The sequence below is a fragment of the Salvelinus namaycush genome, unplaced genomic scaffold (assembly GCF_016432855.1).
Source record: "Salvelinus namaycush isolate Seneca unplaced genomic scaffold, SaNama_1.0 Scaffold1038, whole genome shotgun sequence".
Classification (NCBI taxonomy): domain Eukaryota; kingdom Metazoa; phylum Chordata; class Actinopteri; order Salmoniformes; family Salmonidae; genus Salvelinus; species Salvelinus namaycush.
The window spans coordinates 31,513-55,000 of record NW_024057718.1 but is presented as its reverse complement, the minus strand read 5'-3'; the positions used below and the strand labels follow the sequence as shown (position 1 = coordinate 55,000).

General features: G+C 43.8%; 1 protein-coding gene across 1 annotated transcript in view; it reads right to left on the bottom strand.

Moving 5' to 3' along the window:
* Nucleotides 1-22,803, bottom strand: part of LOC120035354 (egl nine homolog 1-like) — a 44,556-nt gene extending 21,753 nt beyond the window's left edge. The window contains exon 1 of the mRNA XM_038982128.1: nucleotides 21,680-22,803. Within this exon, the coding sequence (XP_038838056.1) occupies nucleotides 21,680-22,432 (753 nt within the window). The 5' untranslated portion in view covers nucleotides 22,433-22,803. The remainder of the gene's footprint in view (nucleotides 1-21,679) is intronic.
* Between the last annotated feature and the right edge of the window lie 685 nt (nucleotides 22,804-23,488).

The following is a 23,488-nucleotide window of genomic DNA, read 5'->3' as shown; positions in this document are numbered from 1 at the left end:
ACTGTCATGTATGAGAAATGCACTTCAGCGTTAACACAGTGTCCAGGTCATTAGGTACACCCATCTAGTACCAGGTCAGACCCCTTTTGGCTCCAGAACAGCCGGAATTCTTCGGGGCGTGGAAACGTTGCTCGATTGGTATCAAGGGACCTAACGTGTGCCAGGAAAACCTTCCCCACACCATTACACCAGAGCCACCAGCCTGTACCGTTGATACCAGGCAGGATGGGGCCATGGACATGCTGTGTACGCCAAATCCTGACGCAACAGGAATCCGGGATTCGTCGGACCAGGCAATGTTTTTCCACTCCTCAGTTGTCCAGTGTTGGTGATCGGCATGGCGACTGTAGCTGATTCTTCTTGTTTTCAGCTGATTGGAGTGGAACCCGGTTTGGTCGTCTGCTGCAATAGCCAATCCGTGACAAGGATTAACGAGTTGTACGATCCGAGAAGCCATTATTTGCCTGTTTGTGGCCCGCCTGTTAGCTTGCACCATTCTTGCCATTCTCCTTCGACCTCTCTCATCAATCGGGGAGAAGGGCCTTGGTCAGGGAGGTGACCAAGAACCCGATGGTCACTCTGACAGAGCTCCAGAGTTCCTCTGTGGAGATGTGACAACAGTCCATAAGGACAACCATCTCTGCAGCACTCCACCAATCAGGGCTTTATGGTAGAGTGGCCAGACGCAAGCCACTCCTCAGTAAAAGGCACATGACAACCTGCTTGGACTTTGGAGTTTGCCAAAAGGCACCTAAAGACTCTCAGATCATGAGAAACAAGATTCTCTGGTCAGATGAAACCAAGATTGAACTCTTTGGCCTGAATGCCAAGCATCACGTCTGGAGGAAACCTGGCATCATCCCTACGGTGAAGCATGGTGGTGGCAACATCATGCTGTGGGGATGTTTTTCAGCGGCAGGAACTGGGAGACTAGTCAGGATCGAGGCAAAGATGAATGGAGCAAAGTACAGAGAGATCCTTGATGAAAACCTACTCCAGAGCGCTCAGGACCTCAGATTGGGGCAAAGGTTCACCTTCCAACAGGACAACAACCCTAAGCACACAGCCAAGACAACGCAGGAGTGGCTTCGGGACAAGTCTCAATGTCCTTGAGTGGCCCAGCCAGAGCCCGGACTTGAACCCGATCAAACATCTCTAGAGACCTGAAAATAGCTGTGCAGCGACGCTCCCCATCCAACCTGACAGAGCTTGAGAGGATTTGCGGAGAAGAATGGGAGAAACTCCCCAAATACAGATGTACCAAGCTTGTAGTGTCATACCCAAGAAGACTCAAGGCTCTAATTGCTGCCAAAGGTGCTTCAACAAAGTACTGAGTAAAGTAAATACTTATGTTCTTTTTGCTTTGTCATTATGGGGTTTTATTTTAAAATAAGTGTGTAATGTAACAAATTGTGGAAAAAGTCAAGGGGTCTGAATACTTTCTGAAAGCACTGTACCTAATAAACCGGCCACTGAGTATTTTAGAAGATAATTTTAGCTAGAACACGTGATTTTCAAGATATCAACAAACGTCATTAAAAGTCTGAAGACATTTAACAACTAGCACAGAAGATGAGGTGGTTCTGAAGCGAAGATACGACACATCAACAACTGTCACGGATATCATAACGCTGAAAAACCAAACCGACAGTGAAAAGAGAGAAACCCGGACCACAGAAACATCGATGAACGAGAACGTGTGACGATCCAATCCAAAGTTCTACAAAAACGTTTTCCTAAAAAAACATCACGGATGTTACATCGCCTGTCCCCCTTTACTAACCCTCTTTACTAACCCTCTTTACTAACCCCCTTTACTAACCCTCTTTACTAACCCTCTTTACTAACCCCCTTTACTAACCCTCTTTACTAACCCCCTTTACTAACCCTCTTTACTAACCCTCTTTACTAACCCCCTTTACTAACCCCTTTTACTAACCCCCTTTACTAACCCCTTTTACTAACCCCTTTTACTAACCCCCTTTACTAACCCCTTTTACTAACCCCCTTTACTAACCCCCTTTACTAACCCCTTTTACTAACCCCCTTTACTAACCCTCTCTACTACCTGTCCCCAATCTTTACTAGACTGTAAACAAAACAGGACCATCTGTATGGTTCATTAACGTCTCATCTTCAGAAGTAGTACCGGGGGACAGCTGTGAGTTGAAAAACATGCTCCGTGAGCCCTTTCTTAAAGAAATTAAACATGATTGACTGAAAAGCCTTTGAGACAGTGCATCCTAATCTGTAACGGTCAAAATTCATACAATTTCTTACAAATACTTATTTTAATAAATCCTGAAGTATAATTATGAACATGGTTTCATTTGGAAAACGACACATTTCATTTGTAGATGCTCAGGTTGACCTTTCTACAAAACGGCTCATATACAGGCATGGCTTTATCCGTGTAAGTTATTCTCTATCTGGGAGGATGACTAGTGGCTAGGCCAGCCTCACTGCAGCACGCTCCGTACGGCACGTAGCAGAACCATTAAAACATACTCCCTCTGGAGCGGGGCCAGGAGTCAGAGTTCAACCCAGTTTATTATCTCCCTCCCTCTCTCTTCCTCCTGCTCATACAGCTTTTCGCTCTCTCCCGCTCTGTGGGCCTGTAGAACTCCTACAGCACGACATGTGAGACGTGCAGAGAGCCGTTGTTGACATGGATAACTGGTTGTCTTGGTTACCTGGTAGTCCTGTAGGTGACAACAGAGTGGTGACAAACACACCCAGGGTTAGGAGCACAGACGGCTCCCAGCGTCAATGTCTTCAGTCCCTTTGCCAGATCGACAAAAACCAAAATGAAGCATATTCTAAACGTCCATAACTGTTAACTTTAAGACTTTCTGAGCATAAATATCTGATGTTTTAACCTTTTTTTAACACTTAAACCAGTGTTTTTAAAACCAGATATATGAGCCTTGTGAAATGTCGGCCTAGGTTACATCAACCGATCGGATCGCTTTACAAATACAGGAACAGAAATATTTACACGATTAGTCTCAGTGTGTTACGAGCCCAGGGAGTTTAGTCTGCTGTGTTATAATGGTAATAATACCGTTTCTATGATGTTGATGGAACCGGATAGAAGAACATGGGACTAACCCGTTTCTGATATAACCGCTCAGCGCAGACAGACGAGGTGCTGCATGGAGACTGAACCAGCCTCTGGTCCAGCTAAGGAACATTCTGAACTCTGTCTGCATTGTACACGTGGCTTCTTCTGGGTTAAACTAGGTGCATATGTTTCAAATACAATATCATGCCATTCCACCAGGATTTATGGGCGAAGTTACATCCAAATCCTACAATATCGTGTTTGTTTTTAACACACTACAGTTGATCTATAAAACGTAACCAATGCTGTACTGAGGTACACTATATCTACAGCAGTATGTGAAGACCCCTTGAAATGAGTGGAGCCACACTATGTCAGCCACAGCCGTTGCTGACAGGGGTATAATATCGAGCACAGAGCCATGCAATCTCCATAGACACATCTGGGGTTTGGCGGATGCCAGGAGAACACTACCTGCTCTAATGCATAGTGCCAACTGTAAAGTTTGGTGGAGGAGGAATAATGGTCTGGGTCTGTTTTTCATGGTTCGGGCCAGGCCCCTTTCAACATGACAACGCCCCCGTGCACAAAAGCGAGGTCCATACAGAAATGGTTTGTCGAGATCGGTGTGGAAGAACTTGACTGGCCTGCTGAGAGTGACCTCAGCCCTATCGAACACCTTTGATGATGAATTGGAAGGCCGACTGTGAGCCGGGTCTAGTCGCCCAACATCAGAGCCCGACGTCACTAATGCTCTTAGAAATCTCTCTCCTCTCAGTGTATTCATCTCTCTCTCTCCTCTCAGTGTATTCATCTCTCTCTCCTCTCAGTGTATTCATCTCTCTCTCTCTCTCAGTGTATTCATCTCTCTCTCTCCTCTCAGTGTATTCATCTCTCTCTCTCTCCTCTCAGTGTATTCATCTCTCTCTCTCCTCTCAGTGTATTCATCTCTCTCTCCTCTCAGTGTATTCATCTCTCTCTCTCTCCTCTCAGTATATTCATCTCTCTCTCTCCTCTCAGTGTATTCATCTCTCTCTCCTCTCAGTGTATTCATCTCTCTCTCTCCTCTCAGTGTATTCATCTCTCTCTCCTCTCAGTGTATTCATCTCTCTCTCTCTCTCTCTCTCTCTCTCCTCTCAGTGTATTCATCTCTCTCTCTCTCCTCTCAGTGTATTCATCTCTCTCTCTCCTCTCAGTGTATTCATCTCTCTCTCTCTCCTCTCAGTGTATTCATCTCTCTCTCTCTCTTCTCTCAGTGTATTCCTCTCTCTCTCTCTCTCAGTGTATTCATCTCTCTCTCTCTCCTCTCAGTGTATTCATCTCTCTCTCTCTCCTCTCAGTGTATTCATCTCTCTCTCTCTCCTCTCAGTGTATTCATCTCTCTCTCTCTCCTCTCAGTGTATTCATCTCTCTCTCTCTCCTCTCAGTGTATTCATCTCTCTCTCTCTCCTCTCAGTGTATTCATCTCTCTCTCTCCTCTCAGTGTATTCATCTCTCTCTCCTCTCAGTGTATTCATCTCTCTCTCCTCTCAGTGTATTCATCTCTCTCTCCTCTCAGTGTATTCATCTCTCTCTCCTCTCAGTGTATTCATCTCTCTCTCCTCTCAGTGTATTCATCTCTCTCTCTCTCTCTCCTCTGTGTATTCATCTCTCTCTCTTTCCTCTCAGTGTATTCATCTCTCTCTCCTCTCAGTGTATTCATCTCTCTCTCTCCTCTCAGTGTATTCATCTCTCTCTCTCCTCTCAGTGTATTCATCTCTCTCTCCTCTCAGTGTATTCATCTCTCTCTCTCCTCTCAGTGTATTCATCTCTCTCTCCTCTCAGTGTATTCATCTCTCTCTCCTCTCAGTGTATTCATCTCTCTCTCTCTCCTCTCAGTGTATTCATCTCTCTCTCCTCTCAGTGTATTCATCTCTCTCTCTCTCCTCTCAGTGTATTCATCTCTCTCTCTTTCCTCTCAGTGTATTCATCTCTCTCTCTTTCCTCTCAGTGTATTCATCTCTCTCTCTCTCCTCTCAGTGTATGCATCTCTCTCTCTCAGTGTATTCATCTCTCTCTCCTCTCAGTGTATTCATCTCTCTCTCTCTCCTCTCAGTGTATTCATCTCTCTCTCCTCTCAGTGTATTCATCTCTCTCTCTCTCCTCTCAGTGTATTCATCTCTCTCTCTTTCCTCTCAGTGTATTAATCTCTCTCTCTCTGTGTATTCATCTCTCTCTCTCTCTCCTCTGTGTATTCATCTCTCTCTCCTCAGTGTATTCATCTCTCTCTCTCCTCTCAGTGTATTCATCTCTCTCTCCTCTCAGTGTATTCATCTCTCTCTCAGTGTATTCATCTCTCTCCTCTCAGTGTATTCATCTCTCTCTCTCTCCTCTCAGTGTATTCATCTCTCTCTCTCAGTGTATTCATCTCTCTCTCTCCTCTCAGTGTATTAATCTCTCTCTCTCTGTGTATTCATCTCTCTCTCTCTCTCCTCTGTGTATTCATCTCTCTCTCCTCAGTGTATTCATCTCTCTCTCTCCTCTCAGTGTATTCATCTCTCTCTCCTCTCAGTGTATTCATCTCTCTCTCTCAGTGTATTCATCTCTCTCCTCTCAGTGTATTCATCTCTCTCTCTCTCCTCTCAGTGTATTCATCTCTCTCTCTCCTCTCAGTGTATTCATCTCTCTCTCTCCTCTCAGTGTATTCATCTCTCTCTCCTCTCAGTGTATTCATCTCTCTCTCTCTCCTCTCAGTGTATTCATCTCTCTCTCTCCTCTCAGTGTATTCATCTCTCTCTCTCCTCTCAGTGTATTCATCTCTCTCTCTTTCCTCTCTGTGTATTCATCTCTCTCTCTTTCCTCAGTGTATTCATCTCTCTCTCTTTCCTCTCAGTGTATTCATCTCTCTCTCTTTCCTCTCAGTGTATTCATCTCTCTCTCTTTCCTCTCAGTGTATTCATCTCTCTCTCTTTCCTCTCAGTGTATTCATCTCTCTCTCTCTTTCCTCTGTGTATTCATCTCTCTCTCTCTCTCCTCTCAGTGTATTCATCTCTCTCTCTCTCTCCTCTCAGTGTATTCATCTCTCTCTCCTCTCAGTGTATTCATCTCTCTCTCTCTCCTCTCAGTGTATTCATCTCTCTCTCTCCTCTCAGTGTATTCATCTCTCTCTCTCCTCTCAGTGTATTCATCTCTCTCTCTTTCCTCTCTGTGTATTCATCTCTCTCTCTTTCCTCAGTGTATTCATCTCTCTCTCTTTCCTCTCAGTGTATTCATCTCTCTCTCTTTCCTCTCAGTGTATTCATCTCTCTCTCTTTCCTCTCAGTGTATTCATCTCTCTCTCTTTCCTCTCAGTGTATTCATCTCTCTCTCTCTTTCCTCTGTGTATTCATCTCTCTCTCTCTCTCCTCTCAGTGTATTCATCTCTCTCTCTCTCTCCTCTCAGTGTATTCATCTCCCTCTCTCTCTCCTCTCAGTGTATTCATCTCTCTCTCTCTCTCCTCTCAGTGTATTCATCTCTCTCTCTTTCCTCTCAGTGTATTCATCTCTCTCTCTCTCTCAGTGTATTCATCTCTCTCTCTCCTCTCAGTGTATTCATCTCTCTCTCTCTCCTCTCAGTGTATTCATCTCTCTCTCTCCTCTCAGTGTATTCATCTCTCTCTCTCTCCTCTCAGTATATTCATCTCTCTCTCTCCTCTCAGTGTATTCATCGCTCTCTCCTCTCAGTGTATTCATCTCTCTCTCCTCTCAGTGTATTCATCTCTCTCTCTCCTCTCAGTGTATTCATCTCTCTCTCCTCTCAGTGTATTCATCTCTCTCTCTCTCTCTCTCTCTCTCTCCTCTCAGTGTATTCATCTCTCTCTCTCTCCTCTCAGTGTATTCATCTCTCTCTCTCCTCTCAGTGTATTCATCTCTCTCTCTCTCCTCTCAGTGTATTCATCTCTCTCTCTCTCTCTCAGTGTATTCCTCTCTCTCTCTCTCAGTGTATTCATCTCTCTCTCTCTCCTCTCAGTGTATTCATCTCTCTCTCTCTCCTCTCAGTGTATTCATCTCTCTCTCTCTCCTCTCAGTGTATTCATCTCTCTCTCTCTCCTCTCAGTGTATTCATCTCTCTCTCTCTCCTCTCAGTGTATTCATCTCTCTCTCTCTCCTCTCAGTGTATTCATCTCTCTCTCTCTCCTCTCAGTGTATTCATCTCTCTCTCTCCTCTCAGTGTATTCATCTCTCTCTCCTCTCAGTGTATTCATCTCTCTCTCCTCTCAGTGTATTCATCTCTCTCTCTCTCCTCTCAGTGTATTCATCTCTCTCTCCTCTCAGTGTATTCATCTCTCTCTCTCTCTCTCCTCTGTGTATTCATCTCTCTCTCTTTCCTCTCAGTGTATTCATCTCTCTCTCCTCTCAGTGTATTCATCTCTCTCTCTCCTCTCAGTGTATTCATCTCTCTCTCTCCTCTCAGTGTATTCATCTCTCTCTCCTCTCAGTGTATTCATCTCTCTCTCTCCTCTCAGTGTATTCATCTCTCTCTCCTCTCAGTGTATTCATCTCTCTCTCCTCTCAGTGTATTCATCTCTCTCTCTCTCCTCTCAGTGTATTCATCTCTCTCTCCTCTCAGTGTATTCATCTCTCTCTCTCTCCTCTCAGTGTATTCATCTCTCTCTCTTTCCTCTCAGTGTATTCATCTCTCTCTCTTTCCTCTCAGTGTATTCATCTCTCTCTCTCTCCTCTCAGTGTATGCATCTCTCTCTCTCAGTGTATTCATCTCTCTCTCCTCTCAGTGTATTCATCTCTCTCTCTCTCCTCTCAGTGTATTCATCTCTCTCTCCTCTCAGTGTATTCATCTCTCTCTCTCTCCTCTCAGTGTATTCATCTCTCTCTCTTTCCTCTCAGTGTATTAATCTCTCTCTCTCTGTGTATTCATCTCTCTCTCTCTCTCCTCTGTGTATTCATCTCTCTCTCCTCAGTGTATTCATCTCTCTCTCTCCTCTCAGTGTATTCATCTCTCTCTCCTCTCAGTGTATTCATCTCTCTCTCAGTGTATTCATCTCTCTCCTCTCAGTGTATTCATCTCTCTCTCTCTCCTCTCAGTGTATTCATCTCTCTCTCTCAGTGTATTCATCTCTCTCTCTCCTCTCAGTGTATTAATCTCTCTCTCTCTGTGTATTCATCTCTCTCTCTCTCTCCTCTGTGTATTCATCTCTCTCTCCTCAGTGTATTCATCTCTCTCTCTCCTCTCAGTGTATTCATCTCTCTCTCCTCTCAGTGTATTCATCTCTCTCTCTCAGTGTATTCATCTCTCTCCTCTCAGTGTATTCATCTCTCTCTCTCTCCTCTCAGTGTATTCATCTCTCTCTCTCCTCTCAGTGTATTCATCTCTCTCTCTCCTCTCAGTGTATTCATCTCTCTCTCTTTCCTCTCTGTGTATTCATCTCTCTCTCTTTCCTCAGTGTATTCATCTCTCTCTCTTTCCTCAGTGTATTCATCTCTCTCTCTTTCCTCTGTGTATTCATCTCTCTCTCTTTCCTCTCAGTGTATTCATCTCTCTCTCTTTCCTCTCAGTGTATTCATCTCTCTCTCTTTCCTCTCAGTGTATTCATCTCTCTCTCTCTTTCCTCTGTGTATTCATCTCTCTCTCTCTCTCCTCTCAGTGTATTCATCTCTCTCTCTCTCTCCTCTCAGTGTATTCATCTCTCTCTCCTCTCAGTGTATTCATCTCTCTCTCTCTCCTCTCAGTGTATTCATCTCTCTCTCTCCTCTCAGTGTATTCATCTCTCTCTCTCCTCTCAGTGTATTCATCTCTCTCTCTTTCCTCTCTGTGTATTCATCTCTCTCTCTTTCCTCAGTGTATTCATCTCTCTCTCTTTCCTCTCAGTGTATTCATCTCTCTCTCTTTCCTCTCAGTGTATTCATCTCTCTCTCTTTCCTCTCAGTGTATTCATCTCTCTCTCTTTCCTCTCAGTGTATTCATCTCTCTCTCTCTTTCCTCTGTGTATTCATCTCTCTCTCTCTCTCCTCTCAGTGTATTCATCTCTCTCTCTCTCTCCTCTCAGTGTATTCATCTCCCTCTCTCTCTCCTCTCAGTGTATTCATCTCTCTCTCTCTCTCCTCTCAGTGTATTCATCTCTCTCTCTTTCCTCTCAGTGTATTCATCTCTCTCTCTCTCTCCTCTCAGTGTATTCATCTCTCTTGCTATCTCAATGTTGGCTGCTTGTTAAGCTAGATATTTCTTATGCGTTTTATCTTATTTTTCTTCTTGAAAAACGCACAATTCAACATTAACGCGACCCCAGCTGCCCGCCTATCTTCTCTCAGCCGTTGGTCTGCTCTGTACGGTGTTGAAGGTGGCCCAGGACACTGACCTTGGGTCAATTTTGCATTTCCCCCACTTATGGTTATGGTTAGGGGAGAGGAAGCGGATCCTAGATCTGTACTAGGGGAAATGTCACCCAAGAGAACTCTGTCTGGAGTTGTACAGAGGTCTACCCACTACAACCTAGCACCATCCTGAGCCAGGCTGAAGAGCACCATCCTGAGCCAGGCTGAACAGCACCATCCTGAGCCAGGCTGAACAGCACCATGCTGGGCCAGGCTGAAGAGCACCATGCTGAGCCAGGCTGAAGAGCACCATCCTGAGCCAGGCTGAAGAGCACCATCCTGAGCCAGGCAGAACAGCACCATCCTGAGCCAGGCAGAACAGCACCATCCTGAGCCAGGCTGAAGAGCACCATCCTGAGCCAGGCAGAACAGCACCATTCTGAGCCAGGCTGAACAGCACCATCCTGAGCCAGGCTGAACAGCACCATCCTGAGCCAGGCTGCCAGTTACAACAGATCAGTTCTGCACCGTCAGCATCATTATACAAACAATAACAGATGACCTCAGAACAGAAGCATGTGACATCATTTCAGGTACATTAGAGCAAGTTGCTGGGAACTCCTCGGTTGTGTCCCAAATGCCATCCTATTTCCTAACCTATAGTGGACTAGTAGACCCATAGGGCCCTGGTCAAAAGTATTACAGGTGTAATATAGCTGTGGAAAGAATGAACTCAACTTTAACACACTATATATACAAAAGTATGTGGACACCCCTTCAAATGGATTCTGCTTTTTCAGCCACACCCGTCTCTGACAGGTGTATAAAATGGAACACACAGCCAATCTCCATAGACAAACATTGGCAGTAGAATGTCCTTACTTTAGAGCTCAGGTCCATTCAGAAATTATTTGTCGAGATCGGAGTGGAAGAACTTGACTGTCCTGCACAGAGCCTTGACCTCAACCCCATCGAACAACTTTAGGATGAATTGGAACGCCGACTGCGAGCCAGGCCTAATCACCCAACATCAGTGCCCGACCTCACTAATGCTCTTGTGGCTGAATGGAAGCAAGTCCCTGCAGCAATGTTCCAACATCTAGTGGAAAGCCTTCCCAGAAGAGTGGAGGCTGTTATAGCAGCAATGTTCCAACATCTAGTGGAAAGCCTTCCCAGAAGAGTGGAGGCTGTTATAGCAGCAATGTTCCAACATCTAGTTGAAAGCCTTCCCAGAAGAGTGGAGGCTATAGCAGCAATGTTCCAACATCTAGTGGAAAGCCTTCCCAGAAGAGTGGAGGCTGTTATAGCAGCAATGTTCCAACATCTAGTGGAAAGCCTTCCCAGAAGAGTGGAGGCTGTTGTAGCAGCAATGTTCCAACATCTAGTGGAAAGCCTTCCCAGAAGAATGGAGGCTGTTACAGCAGCAATGTTCCAACATCTAGTGGAAAGCCTTCCCAGAAGAGTGGAGGCTGTTATAGCAGCAATGTTCCAACATCTAGTGGAAAGCCTTCCCAGAAGAGTGGAGGCTGTTATAGCAGCAATGTTCCAACATGTAGTGGAAAGCCTTCCCAGAAGAGTGGAGGCTGTTATAGCAGCAATGTTCCAACATCTAGTGGAAAGCCTTCCCAGAAGAGTGGAGGCTGTTGTAGCAGCAATGTTCCAACATCTGGTGGAAAGCCTTCCCAGAAGAGTGGAGGCTGTTATAGCAGCAATGTTCCAACATCTAGTGGAAAGCCTTCCCAGAAGAGTGGAGACTGTTATAGCAGCAATGTTCCAACATCTAGTGGAAAGCCTTCCCAGAAGAGTGGAGGCTGTTATAGCAGCAATGTTCCACCATCTAGTGGAAAGCCTTCCCTGAAGAGTGGAGGCTGTTATAGCAGCAATGTTCCAACATCTAGTGGAAAGCCTTCCCAGAAGAGTGGAGGCTGTTATAGCAGCAATGTTCCAACATCTAGAGGAAAGCCTTCCCAGAAGAGTGGAGGCTGTTATAGCAGCAATGTTCCAACATCTAGTGGAAAGCCTTCCCAGAAGAGTGGAGGCTGTTATAGCAGCAATGTTCCAACATCTAGTGGAAAGCCTTACCAGAAGAGTGGAGGCTATTATAGCAGCAATGTTCCAACATCTAGTGGAAAGCCTTCCCAGAAGAGTGGAGGCTGTTATAGCAGCAATGTTCCAACATCTAGTGGAAAGCCTTCCCAGAAGAGTGGAGGCTGTTATAGCAGCAAAGGGGGGAACAACTCCATATTAATACCCATGATTTTGGAATGAGATGTTCGACAGACAGGTGTCCACATACTTTTGGTCATTAGTGGATGTTTACTGCAGTCTAACCTCCTGGTTGAATTGATTTCTGGACCTGTTGCCAGGGTGTGTGAGGTGGTTGGCAACAGTCTATGTTTCCATGCTGTACTGAATGGAATAGTCCTATAGGCTTACTACAGGCTACATGATGACTACAGGCTACATGACGACTACAGGCTACATGACGACTACAGGCTATATGAAGACTACAGGCTATATGAAGACTACAGGCTACATGATGACTACAGGCTACATAATGACTACAGGCTACATGACGACTACAGGCTACATGACGCTATATGAAGACTACAGGCCACATTACGACTACAGGCCACACTACGACTACAGGCCACATGACGACTACAGGCCACATGACGACTACAGGCCACATGACGACTACAGGCCACATGACGACTACAGGCCACATGACGACTACAGGCCACATGACGACTACAGGCCACATGACGACTACAGGCCACATGACGACTACAGGCTACATGACGACTACAGGCTACATAACGACTACAGGCTACATTACAACTACAGGCTACATGACAACTACAGGCTACATGACAACTACAGGCTACATGACGACTACAGGCTACATGACGACTACAGGCTACATTACAACTACAGGCTACATGACGACTACAGGCTACATGACCACAGGCTACATTACAACTACAGGCTACATGACGACTACAGGCTACATGACGACTACAGGCTACATGACGACTACAGGCTACATGACGACTACAGGCTACATTACAACTACAGGCTACATGACTACAGGCTACATGACTACAGGCTACATGACGCTATATGAAGACTACAGGCTACATGACGATATATGAAGACTACAGGCTACATGACGCTATAAGAAGACTACAGGCTACATGACGCTATATGAAGACTACAGGCTACATGACGCTACATGAAGACTACAGGCTACATGACGCTACATGAAGACTACAGGCTACATGACGCTACATGAAGACTACAGGCTACATGACGCTACATGAAGACTACAGGCTTCATGACGCTACATGAAGACTACAGGCTTCATGACGCTACATGAAGACTACAGGCTACATGACGCTATATGAAGACTACAGGCTACATGACGCTACATGAAGACTACAGGCTACATGACGCTACATGAAGACTACAGGCTACATGACGCTACATGAAGACTACAGGCTACATGACAACTACAGGCTACATGAAGACTACAGGCTACATGATGCTACATGAAGACTACAAGCTACATGACGCTATATGACGACTACAGGCTACATGACAACTACAGGCTACATGAAGACTACAGGCTACATGACGCTATATGACGACTACAGGCTACATGACGCTATATGAAGACTACCGGCTACATGACAACTACAGGCTACATGACGACTACAGGCTACATGACGACTACAGGCTACATGACGCTACATGAAGACTACAGGCTACATGACGCTACATGAAGACTACAGGCTACATGACGCTACATGAAGACTACAGGCTACATGACGCTACATGAAGACTACAGGCTACATGACGCTACATGAAGACTACAGGCTACATGACGCTACATGAAGACTACAGGCTACATGACGCTATATGAAGACTACAGCTACATGACGCTATATGAAGACTACAGGCTACATGACGCTACATGAAGACTACAGGCTACATGACGCTACATGAAGACTACAGGCTACATGACGCTACATGAAGACTACAGGCTACATGACGCTACATGAAGACTACAGGCTACATGACGCTACATGAAGACTACAGGCTACATGACGCTACATGAAGACTACAGGCTACATGACGCTACATGAAGACTACAGGCTACATGACGCTACATGAAGACTACAGGCTACATGACGCTACATGAAGACTACAGGCTACATGACGCTATATGAAGACTACAGGCTACATGACGCTACATGAAGACTACAGGCTACATGACGCTATATGTCGACTACAGGCTACATGACGACTACAGGCTACATGACAACTACAGGCTACATGAAGACTACAGGCTACATGACGCTATATGACGACTACAGGCTACATGACGCTACATGAAGACTACAGGCTACATGACAATATATGACGACTACAGGCTACATGACAACTACAGGCTACATGAAGACTACAGGCTACATGACGCTATATGACGACTACAGGCTACATGACGCTACATGAAGACTACAGGCTACATGACAACTACAGGCTACATGAAGACTACAGGCTACATGACGCTATATGAAGACTACAGGCTACATGAAGACTACAGGCTACATGACGCTACATGAAGACTACAGGCTACATGACGCTATATGAAGACTACAGGCTATATGACAACTACAGGCTACATGACGCTATATGACGACTACAGGCTATATGAAGACTACAGGCTACATGATGCTATATGAAGACTACAGGCTACATGAAGACTACAGGCTACATGATAACTACAGGCTACATTACGCTATATGACGACTACAGGCTACATGACGCTATATGAAGACTACAGGCTACATGACGCTATATGAAGACTACAGGCTACATGACGCTATATGAAGACTACAGGCTACATGACGACTACAGGCTACATGACGACTACAGGCTACATGACGACTACAGGCTACATGACGCTACATGAAGACTACAGGCTACATGACGCTACATGAAGACTACAGGCTACATGACGCTACATGAAGACTACAGGCTACATGACGCTACATGAAGACTACAGGCTACATGACGCTACATGAAGACTACAGGCTACATGACGCTACATGAAGACTACAGGCTACATGACGCTACATGAAGACTACAGGCTACATGACGCTACATGAAGACTACAGGCTACATGACGCTACATGAAGACTACAGGCTACATGACGCTACATGAAGACTACAGGCTACATGACGCTACATGAAGACTACAGGCTACATGACGCTACATGAAGACTACAGGCTACATGACGCTATATGAAGACTACAGGCTACATGACGCTACATGAAGACTACAGGCTACATGACGCTACATGAAGACTACAGGCTACATGACGCTATATGAAGACTACAGGCTACATGACGCTACATGAAGACTACAGGCTACATGACGCTATATGTCGACTACAGGCTACATGACGACTACAGGCTACATGACAACTACAGGCTACATGAAGACTACAGGCTACATGACGCTATATGACGACTACAGGCTACATGACGCTACATGAAGACTACAGGCTACATGACAATATATGACGACTACAGGCTACATGACAACTACAGGCTACATGAAGACTACAGGCTACATGACGCTATATGACGACTACAGGCTACATGACGCTACATGAAGACTACAGGCTACATGACAACTACAGGCTACATGAAGACTACAGGCTACATGACGCTATATGAAGACTACAGGCTACATGAAGACTACAGGCTACATGACGCTACATGAAGACTACAGGCTACATGACGCTATATGAAGACTACAGGCTATATGACAACTACAGGCTACATGACGCTATATGACGACTACAGGCTATATGAAGACTACAGGCTACATGATGCTATATGAAGACTACAGGCTACATGAAGACTACAGGCTACATGATAACTACAGGCTACATTACGCTATATGACGACTACAGGCTACATGACGCTATATGAAGACTACAGGCTACATGACGCTACATGAAGACTACAGGCTACATGACGCTATATGAAGACTACAGGCTACATGACGCTACATGAAGACTACAGGCTACATGACGCTATATGTCGACTACAGGCTACATGACGACTACAGGCTACATGACAACTACAGGCTACATGAAGACTACAGGCTACATGACGCTATATGACGACTACAGGCTACATGACGCTACATGAAGACTACAGGCTACATGACAATATATGACGACTACAGGCTACATGACAACTACAGGCTACATGAAGACTACAGGCTACATGACGCTATATGACGACTACAGGCTACATGACGCTACATGAAGACTACAGGCTACATGACAACTACAGGCTACATGAAGACTACAGGCTACATGACGCTATATGAAGACTACAGGCTACATGAAGACTACAGGCTACATGACGCTACATGAAGACTACAGGCTACATGACGCTATATGAAGACTACAGGCTATATGACAACTACAGGCTACATGACGCTATATGACGACTACAGGCTATATGAAGACTACAGGCTACATGATGCTATATGAAGACTACAGGCTACATGAAGACTACAGGCTACATGATAACTACAGGCTACATTACGCTATATGACGACTACAGGCTACATGACGCTATATGAAGACTACAGGCTACATGACGCTATATGAAGACTACAGGCTACATGACGCTATATGAAGACTACAGGCTACATGACGACTACAGGCTACATGACGACTACAGGCTACATGACGACTACAGGCTACATGACGCTACATGAAGACTACAGGCTACATGACGCTACATGAAGACTACAGGCTACATGACGCTACATGAAGACTACAGGCTACATGACGCTACATGAAGACTACAGGCTACATGACGCTACATGAAGACTACAGGCTACATGACGCTACATGAAGACTACAGGCTACATGACGCTACATGAAGACTACAGGCTACATGACGCTACATGAAGACTACAGGCTACATGACGCTACATGAAGACTACAGGCTACATGACGCTACATGAAGACTACAGGCTACATGACGCTACATGAAGACTACAGGCTACATGACGCTATATGAAGACTACAGGCTACATGACGCTACATGAAGACTACAGGCTACATGACGCTACATGAAGACTACAGGCTACATGACGCTACATGAAGACTACAGGCTACATGACGCTACATGAAGACTACAGGCTACATGACGCTATATGACGACTACAGGCTACATGACACTACATGAAGACTACAGGCTACATGACAACTACAGGCTACATGAAGACTACAGGCTACATGACGCTACATGAAGACTACAGGCTACATGACGCTACATGAAGACTACAGGCTACATGACATTACATGAAGACTACAGGCTACATTACGCTATATGAAGACTACAGGCTACATGACGCTATATGACGACTACAGGCTACATAACGCTATATGACGACTACAGGCTACATGACAACTACAGGCTACATGAAGACTACAGGCTACATGACGCTATATGAAGACTACAGGCTACATGAAGACTACAGGCTACATGACGCTACATGAAGACTACAGGCTACATGACGCTATATGACGACTACAGGCTATATGAAGACTACAGGCTACATGACATTACATGAAGACTACAGGCTACATTACGCTATATGAAGACTACAGGCTACATGACGCTATATGAAGACTACAGGCTACATGACGCTATATGAAGACTACAGGCTACATGACGACTACAGGCTACATGACGACTACAGGCTACATGACGACTACAGGCTACATGACGACTACAGGCTACATGACGACTACAGGCTACATGACGACTACAGGCTATATGAAGACTACAGGCTACATGATGACTACAGGCTACATAATGACTACAGGCTATATGAAAACTACAGGCTACATGAAGACTACGGGCTAAATGACGACTACGGGCTACATAATGACTACAGGCTATATGAAAACTACAGGCTACATGAAGACTACAGGCTAAATGACGACTACGGGCTAAATGAAGACTACGGGCTAAATGACGACTACGGGCTAAATGACGACTACGGGCTAAATGACGACTACGGGCTAAATGACGACTACGGGCTAAATGACGACTACGGGCTAAATGACGACTACGGGCTAAATGACGACTACGGGCTAAATGACAACTACGGGCTAAATGACGACTACGGGCTAAATGAAGACTACGGGCTAAATGAAGACTACGGGCTAAATGAAGACTACGGGCTAAATGAAGACTACAGGCTAAATGAAGACTACGGGCTATGTGACGACTACGGGCTATGTGACGACTACGGGCTATGTGACGACTACGGGCTATGTGACGCTTTATGACGAGTGCAGGCTAAACGACGACAATGACATAACATCACATAGTATGATATACCATTGTGTAGTAGGTCTATGTGATGATGATATACCATTGTGTAGTAGGTCTATATGATATACCATTGTGTAGTAGGTCTATATGATATAACATTGTGTAGTAGGTCTATATGATATACCATTGTGTAGTAGGTCTATATGATGATGATATACCATTGTGTAGTAGGTCTATATGATGATGATATACCATTGTGTAGTAGGTCTATATGATATAACATTGTGTAGTAGGTCTATATGATATACCATTGTGTAGTAGGTCTATATGATATACCATTGTGTAGTAGGTCTATATGATATAACATTGTGTAGTAGGTCTATATGATATACCACTGTGTAGTAAGTCTATATGATGATGATATACCATTGTGTAGTAGGTCTATATGATATACCATTGTGTAGTAGGTCTATATGATATACCATTGTGTAGTAGGTCTATATGATGATGATATACCATTGTGTAGTAGGTCTATATGATATAACATTCTGTAGTAGGTCTATATGATATACCATTGTGTAGTAGGTCTATATGATATAACATTGTGTAGTAGGTCTATATGATGATGATATACCATTGTGTAGTAGGTCTATATGATATAACATTGTGTAGTAGGTCTATATGATATACCATTGTGTAGTAGGTCTATATGATGATGATATACCATTGTGTAGTAGGTCTATATGATATAACATTGTGTAGTAGGTCTATATGATATACCATTGTGTAGTAGGTCTATATGATATACCATTGTGTAGTAGGTCTATATGATATACCACTGTGTAGTAAGTCTATATGATGATGATATAACATTGTGTAGTAGGTCTATATGATATACCATTGTGTAGTAGGTCTATATGATATACCATTGTGTAGTAGGTCTATATGATATAACATTGTGTAGTAGGTCTATATGATATAACATTGTGTAGTAGGTCTATATGATATAACATTGTGTAGTAGGTCTATATGATATAACATTGTGTAGTAGGTCTATATGATATACCATTGTGTAGTAGGTCTATATGATATACCATTGTGTAGTAGGTCTATATGATATACCATTGTGTAGTAGGTCTATATGATATACCATTGTGTAGTAGGTCTATATGATATAACATTGTGTAGTAGGTCTATATGATATACCATTGTGTAGTAGGTCTATATGATGATGATATAACATTGTGTAGTAGGTCTATATGATATACCATTGTGTAGTAGGTCTATATGATATAACATTGTGTAGTAGGTCTATATGATATAACATTGTGTAGTAGGTCTATATGATATACCATTGTGTAGTAGGTCTATATGATGATGATATACCATTGTGTAGTAGGTCTATATGATATACCATTGTGTAGCAGGTCTATATGATATACCATTGTGTAGTAGGTCTATATGATGATGATATACCATTGTGTAGTAGGTCTATATGATATAACATTGTGTAGTAGGTCTATATGATATAACATTGTGTAGTAGGTCTATATGATATACCATTGTGTAGTAGGTCTATATGATATAACATTGTGTAGTAGGTCTATATGATGATGATATACCATTGTGTAGTAGGTCTATATGATGATATAACATTGTGTAGTAGGTCTATATGATATACCATTGTGTAGTAGGTCTATATGATGATGATATACCATTGTGTAGTAGGTCTATATGATATACCATTGTGTAGTAGGTCTATATGATATACCATTGTGTAGTAGGTCTATATGATATACCATTGTGTAGTAGGTCTATATGATATACCATTGTGTAGTAGGTCTATATGATATACCATTGTGTAGTAGGTCTATATGATGATGATATACCATTGTGTAGTAGGTCTATATGATATACCATTGTGTAGTAGGTCTATATGATATACCATTGTGTAGTAGGTCTATATGATATACCATTGTGTAGTAGGTCTATATGATATACCATTGTGTAGTAGGTCTATATGATATACCATTGTGTAGTAGGTCTATATGATATAACATTGTGTAGTAGGTCTATATGATATACCATTGTGTAGTAGGTCTATATGATATACCATTGTGTAGTAGGTCTATATGATATACCATTGTGTAGTAGGTCTATATGATATACCATTGTGTAGTAGGTCTATATGATATAACATTGTGTAGTAGGTCTATATGATATAACATTGTGTAGTAGGTCTATATGATATACCATTGTGTAGTAGGTCTATATGATATACCATTGTGTAGTAGGTCTATATGATATAACATTGTGTAGTAGGTCTATATGATGATGATATAACATTGTGTAGTAGGTCTATATGATATACCATTGTGTAGTAGATCTATATGATATAACATTGTGTAGTAGGTCTATATGATGATGATATAACATTGTGTAGTAGGTCTATATGATATAACATTGTGTAGTAGGTCTATATGATATAACATTGTGTAGTAGGTCTATATGATATAACATTGTGTAGTAGGTCTATATGATATACCATTGTGTAGTAGGTCTATATGATATACCATTGTGTAGTAGGTCTATATGATATACCATTGTGTAGTAGGTCTATATGATGTCTCAGGTGTATGGAAACATGATGTAACCACACCTCATGTGCATACCAAACAGTCATGCTGCTGTAACCACACCTCGTGTGCATACCAAACGGTCCTGCTGTTGTAACCACACCTCGTGTGCATACCAAACAGTCATGCTGCTGTAACCACACCTCGTGTGCATACCAAACAGTCATGCTGCTGTAACCACACCTCGTGTGCATACCAAACAGTCATGCTGCTGTAACCACACCTCGTGTGCATACCAGACAGTCATGCTGCTGTAACCACACCTCGTGTGCATACCAAACGGTCCTGCTGTTGTAACCACACCTTGTGTGCATACCAAACGGTCCTGCTGTTGTAACCACACCTCGTGTGCATACCAAACAGTCATGCTGCTGTAACCACACCTCGTGTGCATACCAAACAGTCATGCTGCTGTAACCACACCTCGTGTGCATACCAAACGGTCCTGCTGCTGTAACCACACCTCGTGTGCATACCAAACGGTCCTGCTGTTGTAACCACACCTCGTGTGCATACCAAACAGTCATGCTGCTGTAACCACACCTCGTGTGCATACCAAACAGTCATGCTGCTGTAACCACACCTCGTGTGCATACCAAACAGTCATGCTGCTGTAACCACACCTCGTGTGCATACCAAACAGTCATGCTGCTGTAACCACACCTACATTTGACCAGGGTCTATAGGGCTCTATGGCGGCAGTGAGCATAGCGGGTAAGAGTTTTGGGCCAGTTGCTGGTTCGAATCCCTGAATGGACTAGGTGAAAAATCTGCCGATGTGCACATGAGCAAGGCACCTAAACGGTAATGGATAAGAGCGTCTGCTAAAAAGATCCATTATAATGTAAAGGGCCAGAGAGCCATTTGGGACACAACCTCGACTATTGCATTTCATATGGGCCAAGATAACGATTATAAATACCCAGGTTTAAAGATGCACTATGCTGAAATCACTGCCATTTCCTGGTTGCTAAAATTCTAATAGTTTGACTAATTTCAGTTGATGTGACAAAACAAGCAAGTAGAGAATCACTGTAGCATCTAAACAAAACCGCTGTGAAATAAATTGAACATAAGCAAAAAATATTGTATTTTCAGCTGTTTGACGGTGGGGTACAAAACTGAAAGTAGAAAACGCAAAAACGACACGTAAAGGCGTGCCTAGAAATAACACACACACATAGAGCTACAGCATCTTATACCTGCTTTCAATGAGAAAGAATTGTAAGTTACAGATCTGTCAATGTGAATTTGTTCGGGTTTGACAAAACGTTTCATAATGCAGCTTTAACTTAACCTAGCTACTTACTTTAGTCCTTCCATTTATTGTAAAGTTTCCCAGCTGACCATTACAATGTCTGACCAGATCATCCATCCGGCTCATGAGGAAGCAGATCTTCTCACATCCGGCCTCTCGGCCCTCAATCCATGTGATCTTATCTCCCCTAATGTCTTTAGTGGAGTCCGTTTTCTGACTGACCAGCTGACCGTCGGTAAACTTCCCGGTTTTATGCAACAATTTGACGTCTTCCAAGATGGCCAGCCCCGTTTCACCGCCGAGGAAGTTGTCAACAACACATATCCCATGCTTAATCATACACGGGACTATGTACTCAATGGCGAGATTCTGAGGCGTGGACCGGGTGGTGGTCTGTCCGTTGGGTTTGGTATTCGACCCGCCTGGCTTACCGACCGAGGAGCCAGCGCACTCTGCGTTAGTTATAAAACCTTTCATTCTAGTCTCTCCGCTCGGAGATGCGGTGTCGGGTTGGACGCGTGTCTTTAGTTGTGGTGACGGTAGTGTCTGTCCCTCTATCCCCCCAGACGGTGCCTGAGGTTCAGCAGACTTCTGTTTTGAAATCTGCGGTTTTTCCTCGGATTCTTTACAATTCACCTTGTGCATTTTCCAGTGCTGCTTCTGGTGCTCCTTGCTGCAGTAGAACGAGTTTCGGCACCGGCCGCACTTGAGGAGATTCTCCATTTTCCCACAAAGTTCACAATACTGTCTTTCTCGCTCCAAGTCCAGAGCAGTCTGAGCTGCAGTCTTAAGTTTAGTCTCCATGTTTGCAGTTGGGAGTAACGTTTAGCTAACTAGTGTGTTACGGTATTGAAATCCAACCAGTCACACGCGTCCTGTTAATGATTAGTTTGGAAGTGATCCACACACAGATCGAGCCCAGCCTGCCACGCCACACAGAGTGAAACGGAAAACCAGCTCCCGACGATTTAAGACCCGATAATTTCATCACACGTATTCCGTTGTTTACTTTATTTTACACGGTAATAGGAGTTTAGGTGCGTTTGAGCCCAACATTTGGATAATTCCAGTCTTCGGGACGTCTTGTAGCGCGGAGCTAGCCATCGAGCAGACTGTGTAGCATAACACCGTCAGTGTTACGACGCCTTATCTCTCCGGGGGCGTATTATTTACGCAGATTCTGTTGCAAAACGTTTCTTAAACGGAAGCGAACAAAACGGGGCGGGACATACCTGAATTTGTCCAATAGAAACTCTAGTTTTAGTTGCACATTGGAATGATAACGATTACACCTCCGGGCTGCGTTTAGGATGTTTTTACGTTCTGAAACGGTGCTGTACTGAACGACCAGTTGAAAAACGGGTTGGGTTGGGGAACACAGTCGACATGGACACTTCCCTTTAAATACATTACTCATTGCTTCAAGTCACACCTCGCCACACCCACCAAATGGCAGCAAACCTAGCTCAAAGTATGTTCAAGAACGTACAAGAACGTTTAGGAGATATGTCGTTAGATAGAAACCGTTTCATAACGTAGCAAACGTTCAAGCGAACTGAACGCACCTACGATGTCAGCAACGAAACCCTGGCTGCTGGACCTCCTCCCTTTAAACCTGCAATGTGGAACTTTTTGGGAGACGACCAGTTATAGATGTGTCATTCATTGAAAGCAAATCTAAGAAGCTGTGTATCTGTTCTATGTGCTATATTTCTATACTTAGATTTCTTAAGTTTCGTTTTTGCATCGTTTACTTTTGGTTTTTGTACAAGAGCTTCAAAAAGCTGAAAATACAATATTTTTGGTTATGGAAAATATATTTCACAGCGGTTTAGATGGCACAATGATTCTCTACTATAC